The 16,954-nt window shown below is 51.7% G+C and overlaps 1 protein-coding gene across 8 annotated transcripts in view; it reads right to left on the bottom strand.

The window, feature by feature from the left end:
• The window catches only part of ACSF3 (acyl-CoA synthetase family member 3), a 39,797-nt gene that overhangs the window by 20,030 nt on the left and 2,813 nt on the right, over window positions 1–16,954 (bottom strand). For 7 of the 8 annotated variants that reach the window (XR_011905000.1, XR_011905001.1, XM_072346610.1 and 4 more), the window contains 5 exons: window positions 15,895–16,617; window positions 14,550–14,705; window positions 6,149–6,303; window positions 5,900–6,045; window positions 270–382 (listed from right to left, as the gene is read on the bottom strand). Coding sequence is in view for 6 of the 8 variants with exons in the window: in XM_072346613.1 (XP_072202714.1) it covers window positions 270–382; window positions 5,900–6,045; window positions 6,149–6,303; window positions 14,550–14,705; window positions 15,895–16,617 (1,293 nt within the window). In the remaining 2 variants the exon portion in view is untranslated. Of the gene's footprint in view, window positions 1–269; window positions 383–5,899; window positions 6,046–6,148; window positions 6,304–14,549; window positions 14,706–15,894; window positions 16,618–16,954 lie in introns of those variants that run through there. The other variant, XM_072346616.1, reaches the window with a different exon arrangement.

Consider the following 16,954-nt stretch of genomic DNA (forward strand, 5'->3'; position numbering starts at 1 on the left):
GCTGACACCACTGCCCACAGCCCTTGTGCCACAGCCTGTACCTCCCACCCTGCACAGGGGGTTGCTGTCTCTCAGATGACGTGTGGGAGGACCACACTCGTGGGATCCAGAACGCACCGTGGGCACACCGAGCCATAAAACGAACGCAAGAGAGAATCAAATGGCATCGCTGAGTTCCTGGGAATAACAGTGCATGCCCAGCCCTGATCCCTGGGGCTTCAAAGGGCTCCAAGAGTGAATGAAGCAGCAGAAACACAGCTGAGTGCTACCTGTGTGCCGTGCTCATCTCCCTGAGTGTGGATGGTGTAGGATCGGCCATTGCCTTTCACCGTCTCGGTGGCGATGCGCACCTCCACCCCGGGCAGTGGGGTCCCCACGGAACCTAGGAAGGAAACAGAACAGGACTGAAAGAGTGGGCAGCAAGAAGCCAAGGATACAGCAGAGCAGCTGCTTTTCTTTTCTCTCAGTGGCATCTGCAGACTGTGCTGGCGCTGAAGAAGCTCCTTGCAGGGGGTTACCCTTCAGGAAGGCTTTGATCACGTCGTATGTCTGCATGCAAATGTCACTGAGCTGCCATATTCCATTTGCTGAGCAGGCAGTGCTGGATATGCCTGGGAAAACAAACGTGTCTGCAGCCCTGAGCAGTCCCCCTTGGACGGCCTTTGAAAGCACAGGGACAGCTTCGTAGCTCAGTAATGAAGCTGTTTTGCACCATGAAACCTACACGAAGATGTGAAAAGAAAGAGCACGACTGCTACAGCGGCTCACTGCTTCTCTATAGCTTGAACACGACAGAGAAGGCAAAGGCTTACCAGTGTCAGCATTGCAAGGGATTACCTCAGTTTTATGAGACATCAATACGCTGTACACAAAGCATCAGAGGAGAAAAGCAGAGATCAAAACCACAACATTCTTCCCCAGGTTTCAATTTTCAAAGCCTGGGAATGTGGCACAGTGTCACCAAGCACCGCAATTAAGCGCCAAGGGCTCCCACTCCTGCAGCACCCCTGTCCTTTGGTTTAATGCACAGCCCTTGCAGTGAGCAGAAGGCAAAGAGGAAGGACAGCTTTGCTCCCGTGACCTCATCCTGCTGGGATGCTCCAGGCACAGCAGCAAGCAGGGCACTGGGGCATCTGCTGGCTCAGCAGGTTCCCTGCATCTCAGTGGCACATGACAGCTCTCGGCACAAGATAAGGCTCATGGCACTCATCCCCTTGAGCAGGGAGCTGCCAGCACGCAAACCTGCATCGGGCACACAGCAACCTGTGGCTTGGGAGGGCTGGCAGGTTGCACTGGTGTCTGCTCTTTATTTTGAGCTGATTGATTTTTCCATCTGGAGGGCGTCCAGCCGTGGTGGTGGTGCTTTCCAATTGGGAAGTCCTTACGGTGGGGGTGTGCAGGACCAAGGAGCCCAGCACTGCCTTCCTCTTGTTATCTGGATTTCAGGCATTCAGGTTCAAGGTATATTTTCCCTGCCCCGCTCTCATTCTCCCATCCAAGCCCTGGAGGTCTGCTACCTGTGACACCACGATTTGGTGTCTGCTACATTGGTCAGTTGCCATGGAAATCGATATGTCGTGGTAGCCCAGATTTATGGCGTCCCTGCAGGATCAGCTGAGAGCAGATGGGCTACGAGGGAGTGAGATTTTATTGCAGCAAAACTACCCTAACAATTAGCAAATCTGGCAAGAAATAAACAGCAAGCTACACGGCAGGTCCGTGACGTGTGTCTGTTCAGCTTGAGACTGCCTTTGGCATTCGGGTCAGCTATTGCAAGCAGCCAGGTCCTTCTCCTGCCACAGGGCTGCTCTGACACAGCCAAATTCACTGCCAGAAGCCCAGGACCGGGGGCTGCAGCAGAGCAGGAGGGAGAGGTGCGCTCTGTTCTTCTCACCAGGAGCTGAGGTGCCACTGAGCTGCCAGGGAGAGGTATTTATATATATTCAGCAGAGTTTTGTACCTGCCACGAGACTCCAAGAGGACTCAAAGCAAGCTATAAATCACAGAAAACAAGCCAAATGTTTGCACATCAAGCTTGTCAAGGCCACCTCCTTGAATTCTACGGGCATGTTTTCTCCTGTGTGAAAAATACCTTGTGCCGATAGCCCTAAAGCTGGCTGAAAGACACGGCAAGGGATGGCAGGCAGACACTGCGAGTATATTAAGTCTCCCAGAACTCAGGGAGGGGAGCAGCAGGCAGCCCAGTGAGCTGCCACAGACTCCCACAGGTTTGCCAGCCCTGGAAGCCTTTGCATTAAGATCAGATCAATGCCTTCCTGGAAGATGCTCCTTTGTTGTATGCGAGTTGCCAGCCTCAATGCAGAACACAACAGGCTGCCCCATGGGCAGCAGCATTGAATGACAGTGGCCATTTCTGGTCCCAGTCTTTGAGAATGAAATATCAAACACCAACACAACGCCTCCAAGCAAATACAAAGACAAGCATTGGGCGAAAGCAGAAGCAACGCATAAGATCAGAGCCACGTGGGGAGCTGTGTCATTATGTTCAGCCTGAAAAAGTTTTTTTGGCACTTCAGAAGAATGATTAACCTGCAAATGGATACCTGTAAAGGCTGAAAATGCTCACAGCATTGATCAGAGCTACACGGGACTGACAGCACTGATCCAGTTTGTGCACAGGCAATGACTTGAGCTCCTCAGGCCTGGGTGATGTGTTAGAACACACACCACGACGTGTTAAGACACACACCATGTATGTAGCATGATGTGTTAAGGCACGTGCCATGCCAGCTCCAAAGCTCAGTGGTTGGCTGTGCAGGTTGGAAAGGCCACCTGGCCCCGCTCCCTGCAATGAACGGTGACACTCACAGCTCCATGAGCACTCAGAGCCCCTCCAGCCTGACCCTGGGTGTCTGCAGGGAGGGGATACGAGACCCAAATCAGGTGTCATCAAAAGGGAGTCAAAACTCAGCACCTCCCACCTCTCCCAAGTGGAACCAGGAGCAATCCCTGCTCCTTCCCCTCCCTGTGCCCTTCCAGCTCTCCCCATTCTGCACGCTCTGGGATGCTCAGCGAAGCTGGCAGCACGTTCCCAGTGTCAGGCTGCAGTCAGGAAGGACTGACACCATTATTCTTCCTCACCGGCTCTCCTCTGTTTAAAAAAGTTGTCAGCTCTTCCCAGATAAATTTAATTGGCCCCGCGCTCTGTGTCCTCCGGTATCTGGGGACCTTGATGCTGTTATGTGCAGTGCTGTCCTGGGAGAATTGAAACAGGCCAACGATAAGGCACTCAGCGATCTCACTGTCAACAATACACCGAGTCCCCGCTGTAGGAGCTATTAGCTGCCTCTGATCTAAACCTCCAATTAAAGTGGTGATTAGGCCCAGTGAGGCATTCTCCAGCCATGAATTATTCATCTCCCTTCACAGTAACAGCACCAGGGGGATTAGAATGAGAGCTGGTGAAAACAGAGGCATTTTAAGCAGGGTTTTAACCATATACAAGCAAACATTTATCTTTCAAATCTTTCATCTTTTCTTCTTTTTAGGAAATGAGAACTCCCCCCCTCCCGTGGCCTTCTGGATCCGAGCCCTATGGGGTAGTGCCACAGCACCAAGGACACCTGTTGGACACGCAGGGCTCTGCCCTTCCCCAGCCCCACAAGGGAGTGAAGGAGGGCAGGACAACCCCAGCAGCCCTCCTCAGAGGTTGGACTGAAGCAGCAGAGCACGATGTGTGCTGCTTCTGCTCCGAGAGAAACCCACTGGCAAGTGTGAGGGTCCGTGGGTTTACCTACCCAAGGGAATCTGCATCTGGAGGCTGGGATGGATCACCTTTGGGACAGACGCTTGCAGTACGGACACATTCCCTCTTTGGGGCTTTCCAGTGGCAAGGAATGTCACATTTCTGAAGCCACAGAGCCATAGAAGTCATAGAATGGCTTGGCTTGGAAGGGTACTTACAGCTCATCCAGTTCCAACCCCTGCTGTGGGTCACCAACTCCTAACTCAAACACTAAAGTCATCCCAGTCAACCTCAATATCTGCTGCTTCAGCTCTGGCCATGCCCAGCAAGCCCTTACATCATGTTTAACACCCCAATGCTTGCCGAGGCCCCCATCTCCACCAGCACCTTGCCAGGGTGCTGCAACCACAGGGCTCCTCCAGCACAGCCCTTGCTGCTTGGCCACGTTGCTACACTCCTTTGTGAAAATGAAGCTGCAGCCAGCAAGTGTGTCTGCTGTCAGCTGCTGCATAGCATCTGTCCCCAGAACACTCTGTTTTGCAGGGAGCTCCTCCTGCCTCAGCCACTGCTGCATTTCTCAGCTGACTCGTTCGTGGTGGATACTCCGCTGTACCTGGTGACCTTACATCCCAGCCTCTAATGGGGTACTATATCAAAAGCTTTTCACAGCTCCGGTAAATGATGCCTCAGCTGCACCCATCTGCTTCCCAACTGACACTTCCTGAATTAAATTAATCAAGCCTATTCAATCACAGCTCTCTGTCTGTAAGGTTCCTGGCTGATCCACACCTTTGTGAGATTCTTCTCTCTCCTTCCATAGGGCTGCAATGAGCCCCAGCTCAGTGGCTCTGTGACAGACACTTAGCCTTTATCCCAGCCCCTCTGCTCACAGCTGTATGAGATTATTTACCCCCAGGCCTGGTATTGCCAGAGACTACACACTGCCCCTACTCAAGAGCATGTGGACCCAGCTATGGAATTAAGAGCTGCCCCCGGTGTCCATTTCTGCCTTATCCATACAGCCTTTTTGTCTCTGGGGAGATTGAGAGCCTCCACTCATTTCCCCTCCTAAAGATGAAATAAAAAGCAAACATACCAAAGCTGTTGTGACATCCAAGTGACCTCAAACCACCGTCCTACATCTTGGGGCTCACAGAGAGCCCAAGCTCGTGCAGGTGGGAATTCAGTTTCCCTTCTCCAGCATGCAGTAAGCACTGGCCAGACTGGGGGAATCACAGCGACGCTGCAGAAGTTAACTGCACTTTGTATTTTATGCTGCCCTCGAGCTGTTCTCAGTTTCAGGAGCCAATGCTGGGGGAAGCTGTGGCTTCTCCTTTCCCTGTGCAATCCCTTCAAGGGCACAGCTGCTCCAAGCAGCAGGACTGGGGTGTGAGGGGAAGCCACAAGGCACAGGACAGTCCCCCCTGGGCAACAACAGTCCCAGGGAGACCAGAGAGCAAAATGATGCATGTGGTGCCATGCATGTGCAGACAGCATGTGGGGAGGAGAAGGTGGCATAGTGGTAGGCTGGGTTGCTCGGCAGACAGATGGCCATGTTTATAACCAAAGGGAGAGTGGGGGGCATTTGATATTTTTAATGTTCGAGATCAATTTATTTCTAGGTTACGTAAAAGTACAGATATTGAGAGGAGTCACAGAGTGTAGCTAAGAGAAGTGAGGGAAGACAAGGAGAGAACAGAGCCAGCGTGTACGATGAGGTGTGACAGTTTCTAATTCCTGAAGAGTCAAGAAACTTGCACTAAAATAAGAGTGAACAGACACCCTGTTTTAAATGCTCAGTACTGACTGATGGGACACGAGCTGCTCCTTGGAGAGCCCTGTGTCAACATCCTATGCAAATACAGCTTCACAAAGCAGAAGCTGAAGATGGCATCCCATCACTGTGTTTGAGCTCATTAAGACTTTGGAAATCATCAAGCAGAGCACATCAAGTGTGCACTCTGCCTCCAGGACAGACCTGGCCTAGCTGGGTTGGTGTGTAACACTGCAAGCTCTGCACACACACTCGTGGCTTGTCATGTCTTCCCAGCACCAGTTCCTCTACCAGCATTGCTGCTCACACCACAGTCTGCTCCTCAGACACAAATGGTGATTAGATGCTTGTTCTCTGTGGTGAGAATAAAGAAGAACACTTGACAGCAAAACAGCTCTGAATGGCGTCAAGACTCCTACCTGGGACACGGACTCCATGCAGAGGGTTGGAAAGTGCCATCCCAATCTCTGTCATCCCATACCTCTCCAGCAAAGTGTGCCCAGTGATGGCCTTCCACTTCTTCAGGACGGGCACAGGCAGGGCTGCAGAGCCTGACACCATCAACCTGCCCATGGAACACCATAAGAGAAAGCATCTAAGAAGTTTGCATTCCAACAAAATGTGACATAAAACCGGCATGCACAGAAAAGCTTACAAGTCCCACCTACCTGATGTTCTCCTGGCAAAAGGCACGCACAAAGTCCTGCACTTGGGGCTGAGAGAAATGCTCATCGTAGTATTCTATCAGCTTGGCGTAGATAGTGGGCACTGCCATGAAGACGCTGACACGGGGAGCTTGGGTGCTCAGGAACTTCTTCCAAACCTAGGAAAGAGGCAACATACATACATACATATATACCCGAATATAAATTGCAGAGCGAAGTGATGATCAGCACGGTCAGTGCCAACTTGATAGCTTTTTCTCAGCAAGGGATCACCCATCGCTTTCAAACTCCATGATCACATGATAGCAGTGGCACTTTCTGGTACCACCAAGCACTTGCTGATGGAGACAGCCTGGGGTAGGAGTGTTCTGTGAGCACACAGAACAAGCTAAAGGCTACACAAAGCTGCCAGCTTTGCAGAGGGGAAAGACACAGAGTCGCACACAATGAACACAGCACGCAGCTGGGAGCCCATGGACATGAAGCTTCGAGGACCCATCAATTGGGCCAAACTCCAGGAGCTGGCTCTGCTGGAGAGCAGTGAGTGACCCCAGACGCCACACTGGCTGAGCAGCTCCATGTGGGAGCAGTTATTGAAATCAGACCCATTTCTTCCACACGTTGTCACTCTTCCCCCCAGGTGAGCTCTCCCCAAGACAAGAACGATACAAAGCCATCAATAAAGGGCTCCGGCCCCGCTTGGTTCCAGTGGCGGCTGCCTCTCTTCTTTCTCCCTGCCCTGTTGTTGACAAATGTATTTCCTAACAGCTCCTGACACCGCTCGCCTCCCCTCCCTCCCTCCCAGCACACGCTCAGCTGCACACAGGCGCGTGCGGCGGTGAAAAAAAGCATGAATTGATTGGAGGTGAACAAGTGATTCTCCTTCATGCTGTCACCCCGGGTGCTGCTGTGTGTGCTGCCCCTTTCCCCTCCGTCCTGCTCGCTCAGGCTCCATTTCATTACTTTCTACTTCACTGCTCCAGCACCACCTCTCCCTGCCGGCTCTCACTTGGCTGCTTCAGAACAATCAGCCCCTAAAAAAAACCCCATGGGCACGACGTTGTTCTTCTTAATGCAGCCCTACACATCCAACAGAGGCAGCGTCCCACCTAAGGGATGCACACATTGGGAAGCCACCAGGCATGGGGTTGGGACTTAAGGATACCCCCAGAGCCACGGGAGCTGGGACATGAGTACTGTGAGCCCCCCAGGCACTGGGGAGAGCAAAAAAGGAATGCAGTGTGTCTGCAGTGACACAACGCAGTCATGCCCTGACGCTGCAGGCACCCCTGCCAGCACAAAGCCCTAAACGAAGGCAGAATAGGCATAATTGCATGGAGGAGGATCTGACCCTTACTGTATGTCTCCCAGCCCGTCTCCCCAAAGGTCTTTTTCTTTTCAGCCTCACAGCATTTTTTCCATTTGGGGCAGCAGCACAGAGAGATACATCTCCAAAGCCAGGGATCCGCTCCTCTCCCCCCTGTGCTCCACGGAGCTACTGCCTCAGGCAGGGGAACAGGTGACAGCAAGCAGGCACCGAGCCTGTGCCAAACAACTGAAGGGAGACAGACGTTTGGAACTGCTCGATCCTCACCGTGTGATTTGCTTGCAGAAGCCCGGAGCAGCTGTGGGGAGTACGGGCAGCCTTCCAGTCTGAATGGCTGTGCAGCAGATTTATTTTCACATGCATTTGGATTAAAGAACAACAACAACAACAAAGCAAACAAGCACGCAACGACATCACTCCAAAATACAGCTCCCCGCTGCACCCCAGGATCCCCCGTCCTCACACATCTGCTCAGCTCCTGCCCCAGATGAAACCCATTGTGCCACCATCCTGGCGATGGGTGCAGCACCGTGTCAGCCTGACTCGCCCCGGCAGCAGCCCCATCCTGAAGATAAGCAGCTGCCTTTGGATGCGTGCCACCAGCCGCTGCTGGGTCGATCTGCTGACAGCCAAACATCCCCACCTGTTCTGCTGCTGCTCAGCCAAATCTGGATCCCGACCATGTGTTGTAGCAGCACTAAGCACCGAGCTGCGGCACAAGGCTGGCAGCCCCCAGCTCTCCTCAGACCCAGAGGCGTCCAGAGGGCTTGTTGCTGCCCAGCCAGCTGAAACAGCTATTGCTGCTTTATAACCAGAACTTCATGGTTTAAGAGAAGGATCTGGGAAAGCCTCGTTACCTGGGACTAATCAATCAAGCCCGGGACTTGGATGGCCTCCAGCACGGGGCCAGCTTTGCCCTTCCCACGCACGGCATCCCCTGACACTGTCAGGTTCAGATCAACGCGATCCATCTCTCCCTCTCTGTTACCCAACGTGTCACTGTCACATCAATCACCCGCAGACGGGATATCGGCAGCCCACCGCTTCCTTTCGTTTTGCTCACCTGAGACCTCTGTCACAAATGCACCCCCTGCTCTGCCTGCCTGCAGGGAGCTCAGAGATGCCATCTCCAGCTGGGACCCCCCAGCCTGGCTCTGGGGACACCCAGTGGGGCACAGCCCTCTGGCTCTAACACTGAGCCTTTAAATCATCGCTATAGTGCAAAGCACAAGAACCAGTCTTCAGATGGCATATGTTCAGGAGATATTGCAGAGTGGACCAGAACTCCCTTTAAGATGAACAAAGGCTTGAAGCAAACAGCTTCCAGCTGCAAGAAAACAAGAATGGGTACAGCTTCCCATCAGCAACGATGGCAGCAAAAGCACTGCTGGCTTACAGGACGGGCTGCCTGAGCCAGCAAAGCAGAAGAACCTTCTGTTCCCAAGAGCCCTCTGACATTCCTGATTTTCTTCCCCTCCCACTGCACAAAAGCATATCTGGGCAATTCCATGGGCTGGCCAGTGGGATTTTGCCAGCAGGAAATGAGAGGGGAAAAAAAAAAGAGGAGAGAGAGAGGAAAAAATGACACCAGCGGGTAGAAAACAATCCCAGCGAGGCAAAGCTGCAAGATTTTCCCACGTATTTCTTACAGCACGCAGATGGCACGGTGGTGAATGAGGTGGTGAATGAGGCCAGAGGAACGTGCAAGCTGCTCCCATAGATTGTCCTTCCCTGCAGCAGCCTCCCCAGCCTGCATCCAGAGCTGCTAACGTCACCTGAAGGAGGGGATGCAGCACGGAGAAGAAAAGGCAGCGATTTTTCCTTCCTTAACAGAGCCTTTGCCCTCAGAGGGAAACGTGAGATGGCATAAAGCAGACAGAAGCCAGCAGATCTATCAGTACCTGGGCAACTTCTAATGCAGAGGAAAGGAGAAGGTGGCAGCGGCCATTCGTATGCTACGTCCAGGCAGTCTTTGCCTGATGCAGGGCTCTAAAAGGAGCCAGAAGAGACGTGGGCAAAAATGCCTTAAAGCTGAAAGCAAAAATTAGCATGGATTTTCCCATTAAACCCAAACAGATAATAGACGACCCATCCCGCTACCTCTATTGACAGACACAACAGCTCCTCTCTCCTCTATAAAATGATGGTATCATTTTCAGTGGTTATCGAATTTATTATTATTATTTTTTTTTTAAAACCTTTTCAGCAGCAACAATAGCTCTAATGCAAGGTTAAATCATCCCTTTACTTCTCCTTTTGATCTGGGAGCTGGCTTTGTGTTGTGCATCGATCTCTGCCACGCAGGTAGCGCTGCCCGCCGATCTGTGTGAGAGCAACAGTGGCTGCAGCCAAACAGAGCTGCTGCTGGGGAGCAGCATGCACAAAGGGAAACGCTCCTCTCTTCAAAGGGAAACCAGGCCCTTGGTGGCTTCACCTCGTGTGTGTTGCAACCCCAAACTGTTTGTGCTCCGCGTGACTCTGGTTTTAATCATTTATTCATCAGCGCAGTTTGACAGCCCCACTGTATTCCAGGCTGAAGCTTTTAAACCTTTCCTGTGCTGCAGGCATACTGAAAGGAGCAAGCGCCTTCCCTGGGACCTGGGAATATAAGTAAATATGACAGGCTCCGGTTCCATCTCTTCTTTCTCCCCGCACACATGAAAAGACGTTACTCCCGAGCAGATGCTGAGGACAGACGGCAGAGCTGGGGAGACAGGAAGAAAAATGCTAACTTCTGAAAGCCAGGTCTGCAAGAAGTGATCAAACGCAACCCGTTCGGCAACAACCTGCTCCTCCCTCCACCGCCTCCTCTTTGAGTCTGGAGCAGAAGGAAAAGGGGAGTGCTTTGCTCCAGCTGAAACACTACGGGACAGGCAATCCCAGCGCACCGTCCTTTTGGTGCTTGGTTATTGCACATCAGAACCCTGCGTGCTTGCATTTGCTTTGATGATAAAAACAATCCCTAAACCATCCGAGGCTGATGTCTGCAGAAGCGATAGATCACAGGGAGAAGCTCAGGACCACGGTGCATGCATCTCCTCCCCGCAGGCAACCATGCTGCTGCTCCATGGGACCTCACCACGCAGCCAATCAGAGGCACAAGGCAGCAGCACCCAGCCCTCACCTCGTTGTAAAACAAGGCATGGATTTTTAGAGGGGTACAGACATTCGAGGCACAGAGTCAACCACAGCGACTCTGGCACTGAAACAACTTTAGGGTGACAAACCTGCACCTCAGCATGCTTAACCAACAAAGCACCTGCAGGGCAGAGACATGGCTGTCACCCTGCAGGCGGTGCAACGCAGCTCAAGACCTACAGAGCCAAAGGGGCAGCACAGAACACAATGAGTTCAGATTCCTAAAACTCTCCTCCATCCCCTGTGCTGAAGAGCAGCCAGGATCTGACCTTGTGTTCAACGCAACCGGCTGACAGCCTTTCTCAACTGAACATTCATCCCTTAAGCATTTGTCCCTTGCTGTCCAGGCAGGAGCAGTGGTGCCCCAAGGCAAGAGAAGCGGTTCCCACTGTCCAGACTCAGAATGAACCCACACTGGCCAAAATCCTCAGCAGGCAGCGGGCTCAGGGTGCCCCCACTCTGTAAGCAAAGGTTCAGAAGGCACTGGGAAATGCTGGCTGCCTGCACACGCAGCGGTGCAGCTGGAGAAGCATGCAGCCTGGAAGCAAGCTCTGCCAAGAGGACCAGAAAGGGATCCTTCGGCCGCAGCTCGCTCTGACTTCAAAGCACATTCTGCCCTCCCCGTTCTCACGCTCAGCCGAAAACAAAAATAACATCAGAGCTGCCCTCGCCCCACACAGCTGCTGGGAGGAACGAGCTCTCAGATACCATTCTGCCCTCTCTGCGTGCCCACAGCAGCACGGAGGTGTCGCTGTGCTCAGAGCTGTCCCTTCCAAGCAGTGAAGCACTTTTGCAGTGCTGGGTGCTGCTCCCATGGCCCCCAGGGCAGGCAGCAGCTGGGGGGAGCTCCCAGCATCACACTGCAGCCGATGCAGTGGGGACTTGCACGGTGTGGATGAACTGACTGCGCTGCTGGAAAGTATGGGTCCATTTATAAACCCTTTATTAATAAATGATTAATAGATGCAGCCATATTTTTTAATAACTTACAATAAAAAGATGCTGCAAAAAGCTTAAGCGAGACAGCCTTAACAGATGGTGCTATAAAGTGAATTATAACATGTACAGTAGCTGGTGCAAAGTAATGGATGTCCTCATTTAATAAAAAGAATCTGATTTTATGCAGCAACTTTCACGCTTGAGGCAGCTCAATACACTTTAATGAGCCCCCGTGGCCCCAGCAATAGCTTGCACGCAGCCCTGGGCATCAGGTGCTGTTTTGGTGGAGGTGGATGTGGGTCAGGACACGGAGGTTTTTATTTTACAGTTTGATTTTTTCACCTTTCCATGGACCAAAAACAGATGAAAGGGGCTGAAAGATGCAGGGAGTGACAAGTCCTGATCCGGGGCTCAGAATGCCTTCTAACCAAGGGGAAAAAATAAACAGCGTTGTTACCATCACCCAAACCAGACTGGCATCAGTATCTGACTACAAGGCACACCACAAACGATGTAATTTAATAAAGGCTGTAATAATAAAGTATTTATTTTGTATAATGAAGTGTTAGTGATTAGAAACCAAACACACATCGGGTATGCTGTTGCGGTTTCTCTTGAACCCACGCCAGTATCACTCAAGGCTAAATATGCCTGCAGCAGGTTGAGAGTAAGTTCCCAGCCTTGTTTTGATCAGGCTGTCAAGTGTTTTAGCTGCCATCCGGGTTTCTTTATATCACACCATAATTGGCTGCTTTCTCAAGGTGCAACCAAGAGAAAAAAGCACGCAGCAAAACTCGGGCTCCTTTTGCAAAATCCTCCACTGAAACTCTTAAAGCTGATTTCAGTAGCAAAGGGTATTTTGTAAACAGCTGGTGAAAATAGACTGGAACTGAAAGGCAGCTCGCATTAAACCCCACAAGAAAGCCTTATTTACCCTCGCGTGCTTTCTTTGTAGTGTCGATCAAACCACTTTCAGCTCCCAGGGGAGGCCCTCGGAAAAATAAAGGGAATAAAAAGAATAGGAAAGCAGATGATGTCCTTCAGAGCCCAAGTGCACCTGAGAACCCCCGGAGCTTCACCCACTGTGCCGACTTCTGCCCAAGTCCAACCTCCAGGGTCGGTGTGATGGCCCCGGTGCTGTCCTCACTCGCCCTCACTGCTGGCTCCAGCAGAGGGCTTTGATCAGAGGCAGCAGGCGGGCACCCCGCTGCAGGCACCCGGACCCATCCTTCAATGTCAGCTCATTGATTTGCAGATGTCGGGAGAGAGCACAGAAAAACACAAGGGTATAAGGGACGATCAATCACCGGGGGCACAGGATGTGGAGAAACGCGCCCTCCAGAGGGCTTGGCTTTGCTTCCAGGCTATCGGCACGCTCCTCTGCTCCACACCAGCTGCCTCTTAGCAATGCCTGGACAATGCTCTGAGCCCTGGGTCCGATGGGCATGCATCCCTGCTGCACCCCAAGCTGTGAGCACAGAACGCTTCTTGGGGTGACACCATAAAGGTGGCAGCAGGTAAATTAGGCAGTGACTATCATGAAGATGTCGCCAGCTCCAGCTGCCAGGGGACCTCGCTGCCTTCCTCTGCAACAGCATCCTTCTGCAGATGTGAACGTAGAGAGCTGCCCCTCTGCAATTCCGGGGTTGTTCCCCTTGGAAGGACCGGTGCTCAGCCACCAGTGGGGTTTTCAGGTGCCAGGGCCGCCTTGAAACAAGAAGGGAAGAGCACATTTTCTGTGGTTGCCTCTCTGAGAAGCAGAAATCAGCTAAGAATCACACGGTCATCAGCTCACTTAGATCACAGTCCAAACTCAGCTACACCCCAGAGTCGCAGCATCAAGGCGTTCCAGGTGCACCCCGTGCATTTGCTCTTTGTCCTTTCAGCATGACAAAGCTGCCTGGCACATGAATAAACACAGACACGTAACACAGCCTGTGCAGCCACTAAGCACAGGCTTGACAAGCTCTCATCACTTGTCCAAGGAGCTGCCTACTGACAAAGCAGGTCCCCTTTCTGCTTTGAAGTGGCACCAGCACCTGAGGTTGCTCACTTAATAGTGACGCTGCTCATCTCGGAGCAAATCAGTGCCTCTCACACCACCACCAGTATCAGGGGACGTAGATGAACAGCACCAGCTTCCAGGAGCCAGTAACTGTGGAAGCTGTTCTATTTCACTGCTGGTTGTTGCTTTCCATCCTCTTGGTAAGTCAGCTACCTGCCACCGTGGGCAAGGAACAAAACACAAGCAAAGCACTGAGACTGGTGCTTCCCATCCCAGCCAGCAAACAGCACTAAATGCAGCAGAGACACACTTATAAATAAGGTTTCCCTCCTGTCACCTTTCCTGCAGAACTGCAAGCAGCTCTCAGTGTGCAAACTCTCATTTACATTGCTGCGTCCAAACTGACAGATCTGTTTACACTTGTACCTCCATAGCTCAAGAGCACCGTTTCTATGCAAGTGACATGTATTAGCATTTCTCTTAGCCAGGCTGTAAGAAACCCTGAAGTCTGTGTTCTGTCATGTAACGTAACACAAAACATCGAGGACAGGGAAAATGCCAGCTACTCAAAATGAAATATCCAACCAACAGTAGCGCTTCAGGCAGCTCACTGCCAACACGTGAGGGGAAAAATCCAATACTTCCACCTTTCTCCTTGTACCAGAAAATGAACAAGCCTTGTTCTGGGTGTGGATGCTCTTAGTGGGTAACGAGGATAGATCACCCCCAACATGAGACCCCCAAAGCATCGAGGAGGAGCACGGTGTTGTGGTTATGTCTGTCACACTCCAACAAGTTGTCCCCTCCAGCAGAGCACACTTACCCCAACCTGAGCCTCCAATAGAAAGGGGTTCTAACAGTTTGTGAACTGCACGCAGCCAGCAGCCAAAGAGGTCGGAATTGTTTAAGAACTTCTTTGCTGAGTTGCTCTAATTACAGCACATGGGGTCTTGCTGCTGAATTTCAAAGACAACACACAATCCCTCCAGGCTTACCATCTGCGCGCTGAATTCGGGCAGCATGATGCATGTTGCTCCCACCCAGAGAGGACAGAGCAGCTTATTGATCACCCCGTGGACATGATGCAAAGGCAGCACGTGCAGAATAACATCATCTTTCTTCCACTCCCATTTTTCAACCAGTCCCGTGGTCTGTGGAAAAAGACATGCAACTCAATGGCAGGGCAGGAGGAAAGCTTCACCCAGCACAAGGTACCTGACCCTCCCAGCATCTCCCTGCACAGCTGGTACCAGAAACCCCACCACTCTCAGAACAACATTTGGGCACAGAAATCCCTTCTTTAGGGTGAGCAGGAGCAAAACAAAACCTGTTTAAACAAAACCAGAGCTCAGCTGACACAGTTTGGACACTGATGGCATTGCTCTTTAAGCATGCAATAACCAGTGGGAGCAGGAGATTGATGTCCCATGAAGGGAATATACAGAATATATATCAAACTTCTCATTATCCCTTCACAACAGGGTGTTTTAAAGTGTTAGACCTCAGGCTTCTGCGAGGAGTGAAGTTCTTCAGAGCGCAACGTTAGCAACTGGAGAGCTTATTTCCAGCTCTCTAAAAATAAAAATCAGTGGAATTTGGTCACACCATTCACAACCCTCTTCCACAGGGCAGGGAGCTTTCTGGGAGACAGCACCAAAGACAGTCGCTGCTTCGGCTGCCTCCTAAATGAGCAGCATATTTGTAAGGGAACAGATTCTTTGCCCGATATAGCCAAGCCCTGGCTCTATCCATCAAGGCTCTCTTACTGCACCCGCCACTGCAGTATCTGTGCATCCAGAAAGGCGTGAGCTCGACGACGTGTCCGTAAGGCACCGTGTATTGCCTGCTCTTTTTCCCTAATGGCACGAGTCTCTCTGTTGCAGGCAGTGATAACAAACTGGTGAGGTAGTCAGCAGGCTCATTCAAACTTTTAATTCCTTTTGGCTCAGAGAGCTAATGGATTTTTTGCCTTGGGGATATATAGCTAAATAATGCACAGACTTCACCCAGCACTGTGCAGTGCTGGGCTAAGTTATATTCCAATTATGGGCAAAGATACCTTGCTAGTCACAGTGAAGGAAAGAAAACTGCAAAGAAAGCAGTCCTTTTACAACAGGTCTCACCTCTGCTGCTTTCCAAGTAAGGAGGCAGAAGCCATGCCCCTGGCTGCAAGCACAGCACGAGCTTCACAGCCTCAAACACCGAGTCCTGTGCTTAGCTCAGAAGCACCGGGGGCTTTCAGGACGCAGCCCCACAGCTCTGTGCAGAAATCAGGTCTGTTATGCCAAATGGACAAGACCTCTAACTCAGCACAAGCATTGCAGAGGAAGCAGCACTCACCACCGCCTGCACGTTCTCGTGGGTGCTGAGGACACCCTTCGGTCTCCCCGTCGTCCCACTTGTGTAGATTATCATGGCTCCCCTGTCTTTCCAGGAAGCACTGGATGCCAAGGGCACATCTTCCACCGCTGTATGATCTGCGGATCCACTGCTATGAGACCCGAGGGGCAGCACTGGGACTCCCAGCTTCTCAGCACTAGGGGATATTTTCCCCACATATTCCTCTGTTGCGATGACGAGAGCGCTCTGCGAATCCTCAATCACGTACTCCAGTTGCTGCACAGGGTGCTTTTTGTAAAGGGGAACCGCTACGCCTCCGCTCATCCAAGAAGCCCACTGGGCAACCACATACGAGGCATCATTGGGGCACAAAAATGAGATCCTCTCCTCCTTCAAGTCCCTGCTGGAGCACTGCAGGACTCTGCAGATCTCCTGGGACAGGCGGAGGCTCTGGCAGAAAAGCTCCCTGTATGTGTGCTCACCATTTTGGTCAACAACGGCGACTTTATCACCAAAAGTCAAAGCCTTAGTGAAGACAGGGCTGACGTGGTGGCTGCTGGCTGCCCATGTGGTTTGTATACCCCTCCAGGGACACACAGCCCTCTTCTGTCCATGCAGCCCCCACCGGTGCAAGTCCCGAAGGAGGCATCGTGCAGACCAGCTCACACGGGGGGAAAGCAGGGAGAGCAGCATCCTGCCAGCAGAGCTTCTTTTGGAGTGATTCTGCAGAAAGCAATTATAGGAACAGATAAGTATGAGCAGCGATTACCCAGGGGTTTATTCCCACAAAGGAAAAGTGGCAGCTTTCATTTGAATAATACCCACTGTATTATTAATGGTTATGGTTCAGACTGCTGTATCCCCAGCGTGCTAGGCCCTGATCAGATAGAACAGGACTGAGACCCTTCCCTGTGCAGCCTAACAATCTAACTTACACTACAAAACAGTTTTACATCGATCTGTAATATTAGGACATGGAGTAATGGCTACCTGCGTTGCCATTCTAACTCAGTTGACCAGCACCCTAAGAAGTTAAGTAATTACAGTGGTAACTCACTCT

The sequence above is a fragment of the Excalfactoria chinensis genome, chromosome 11 (assembly GCF_039878825.1).
Source record: "Excalfactoria chinensis isolate bCotChi1 chromosome 11, bCotChi1.hap2, whole genome shotgun sequence".
NCBI lineage: Eukaryota > Metazoa > Chordata > Aves > Galliformes > Phasianidae > Excalfactoria > Excalfactoria chinensis.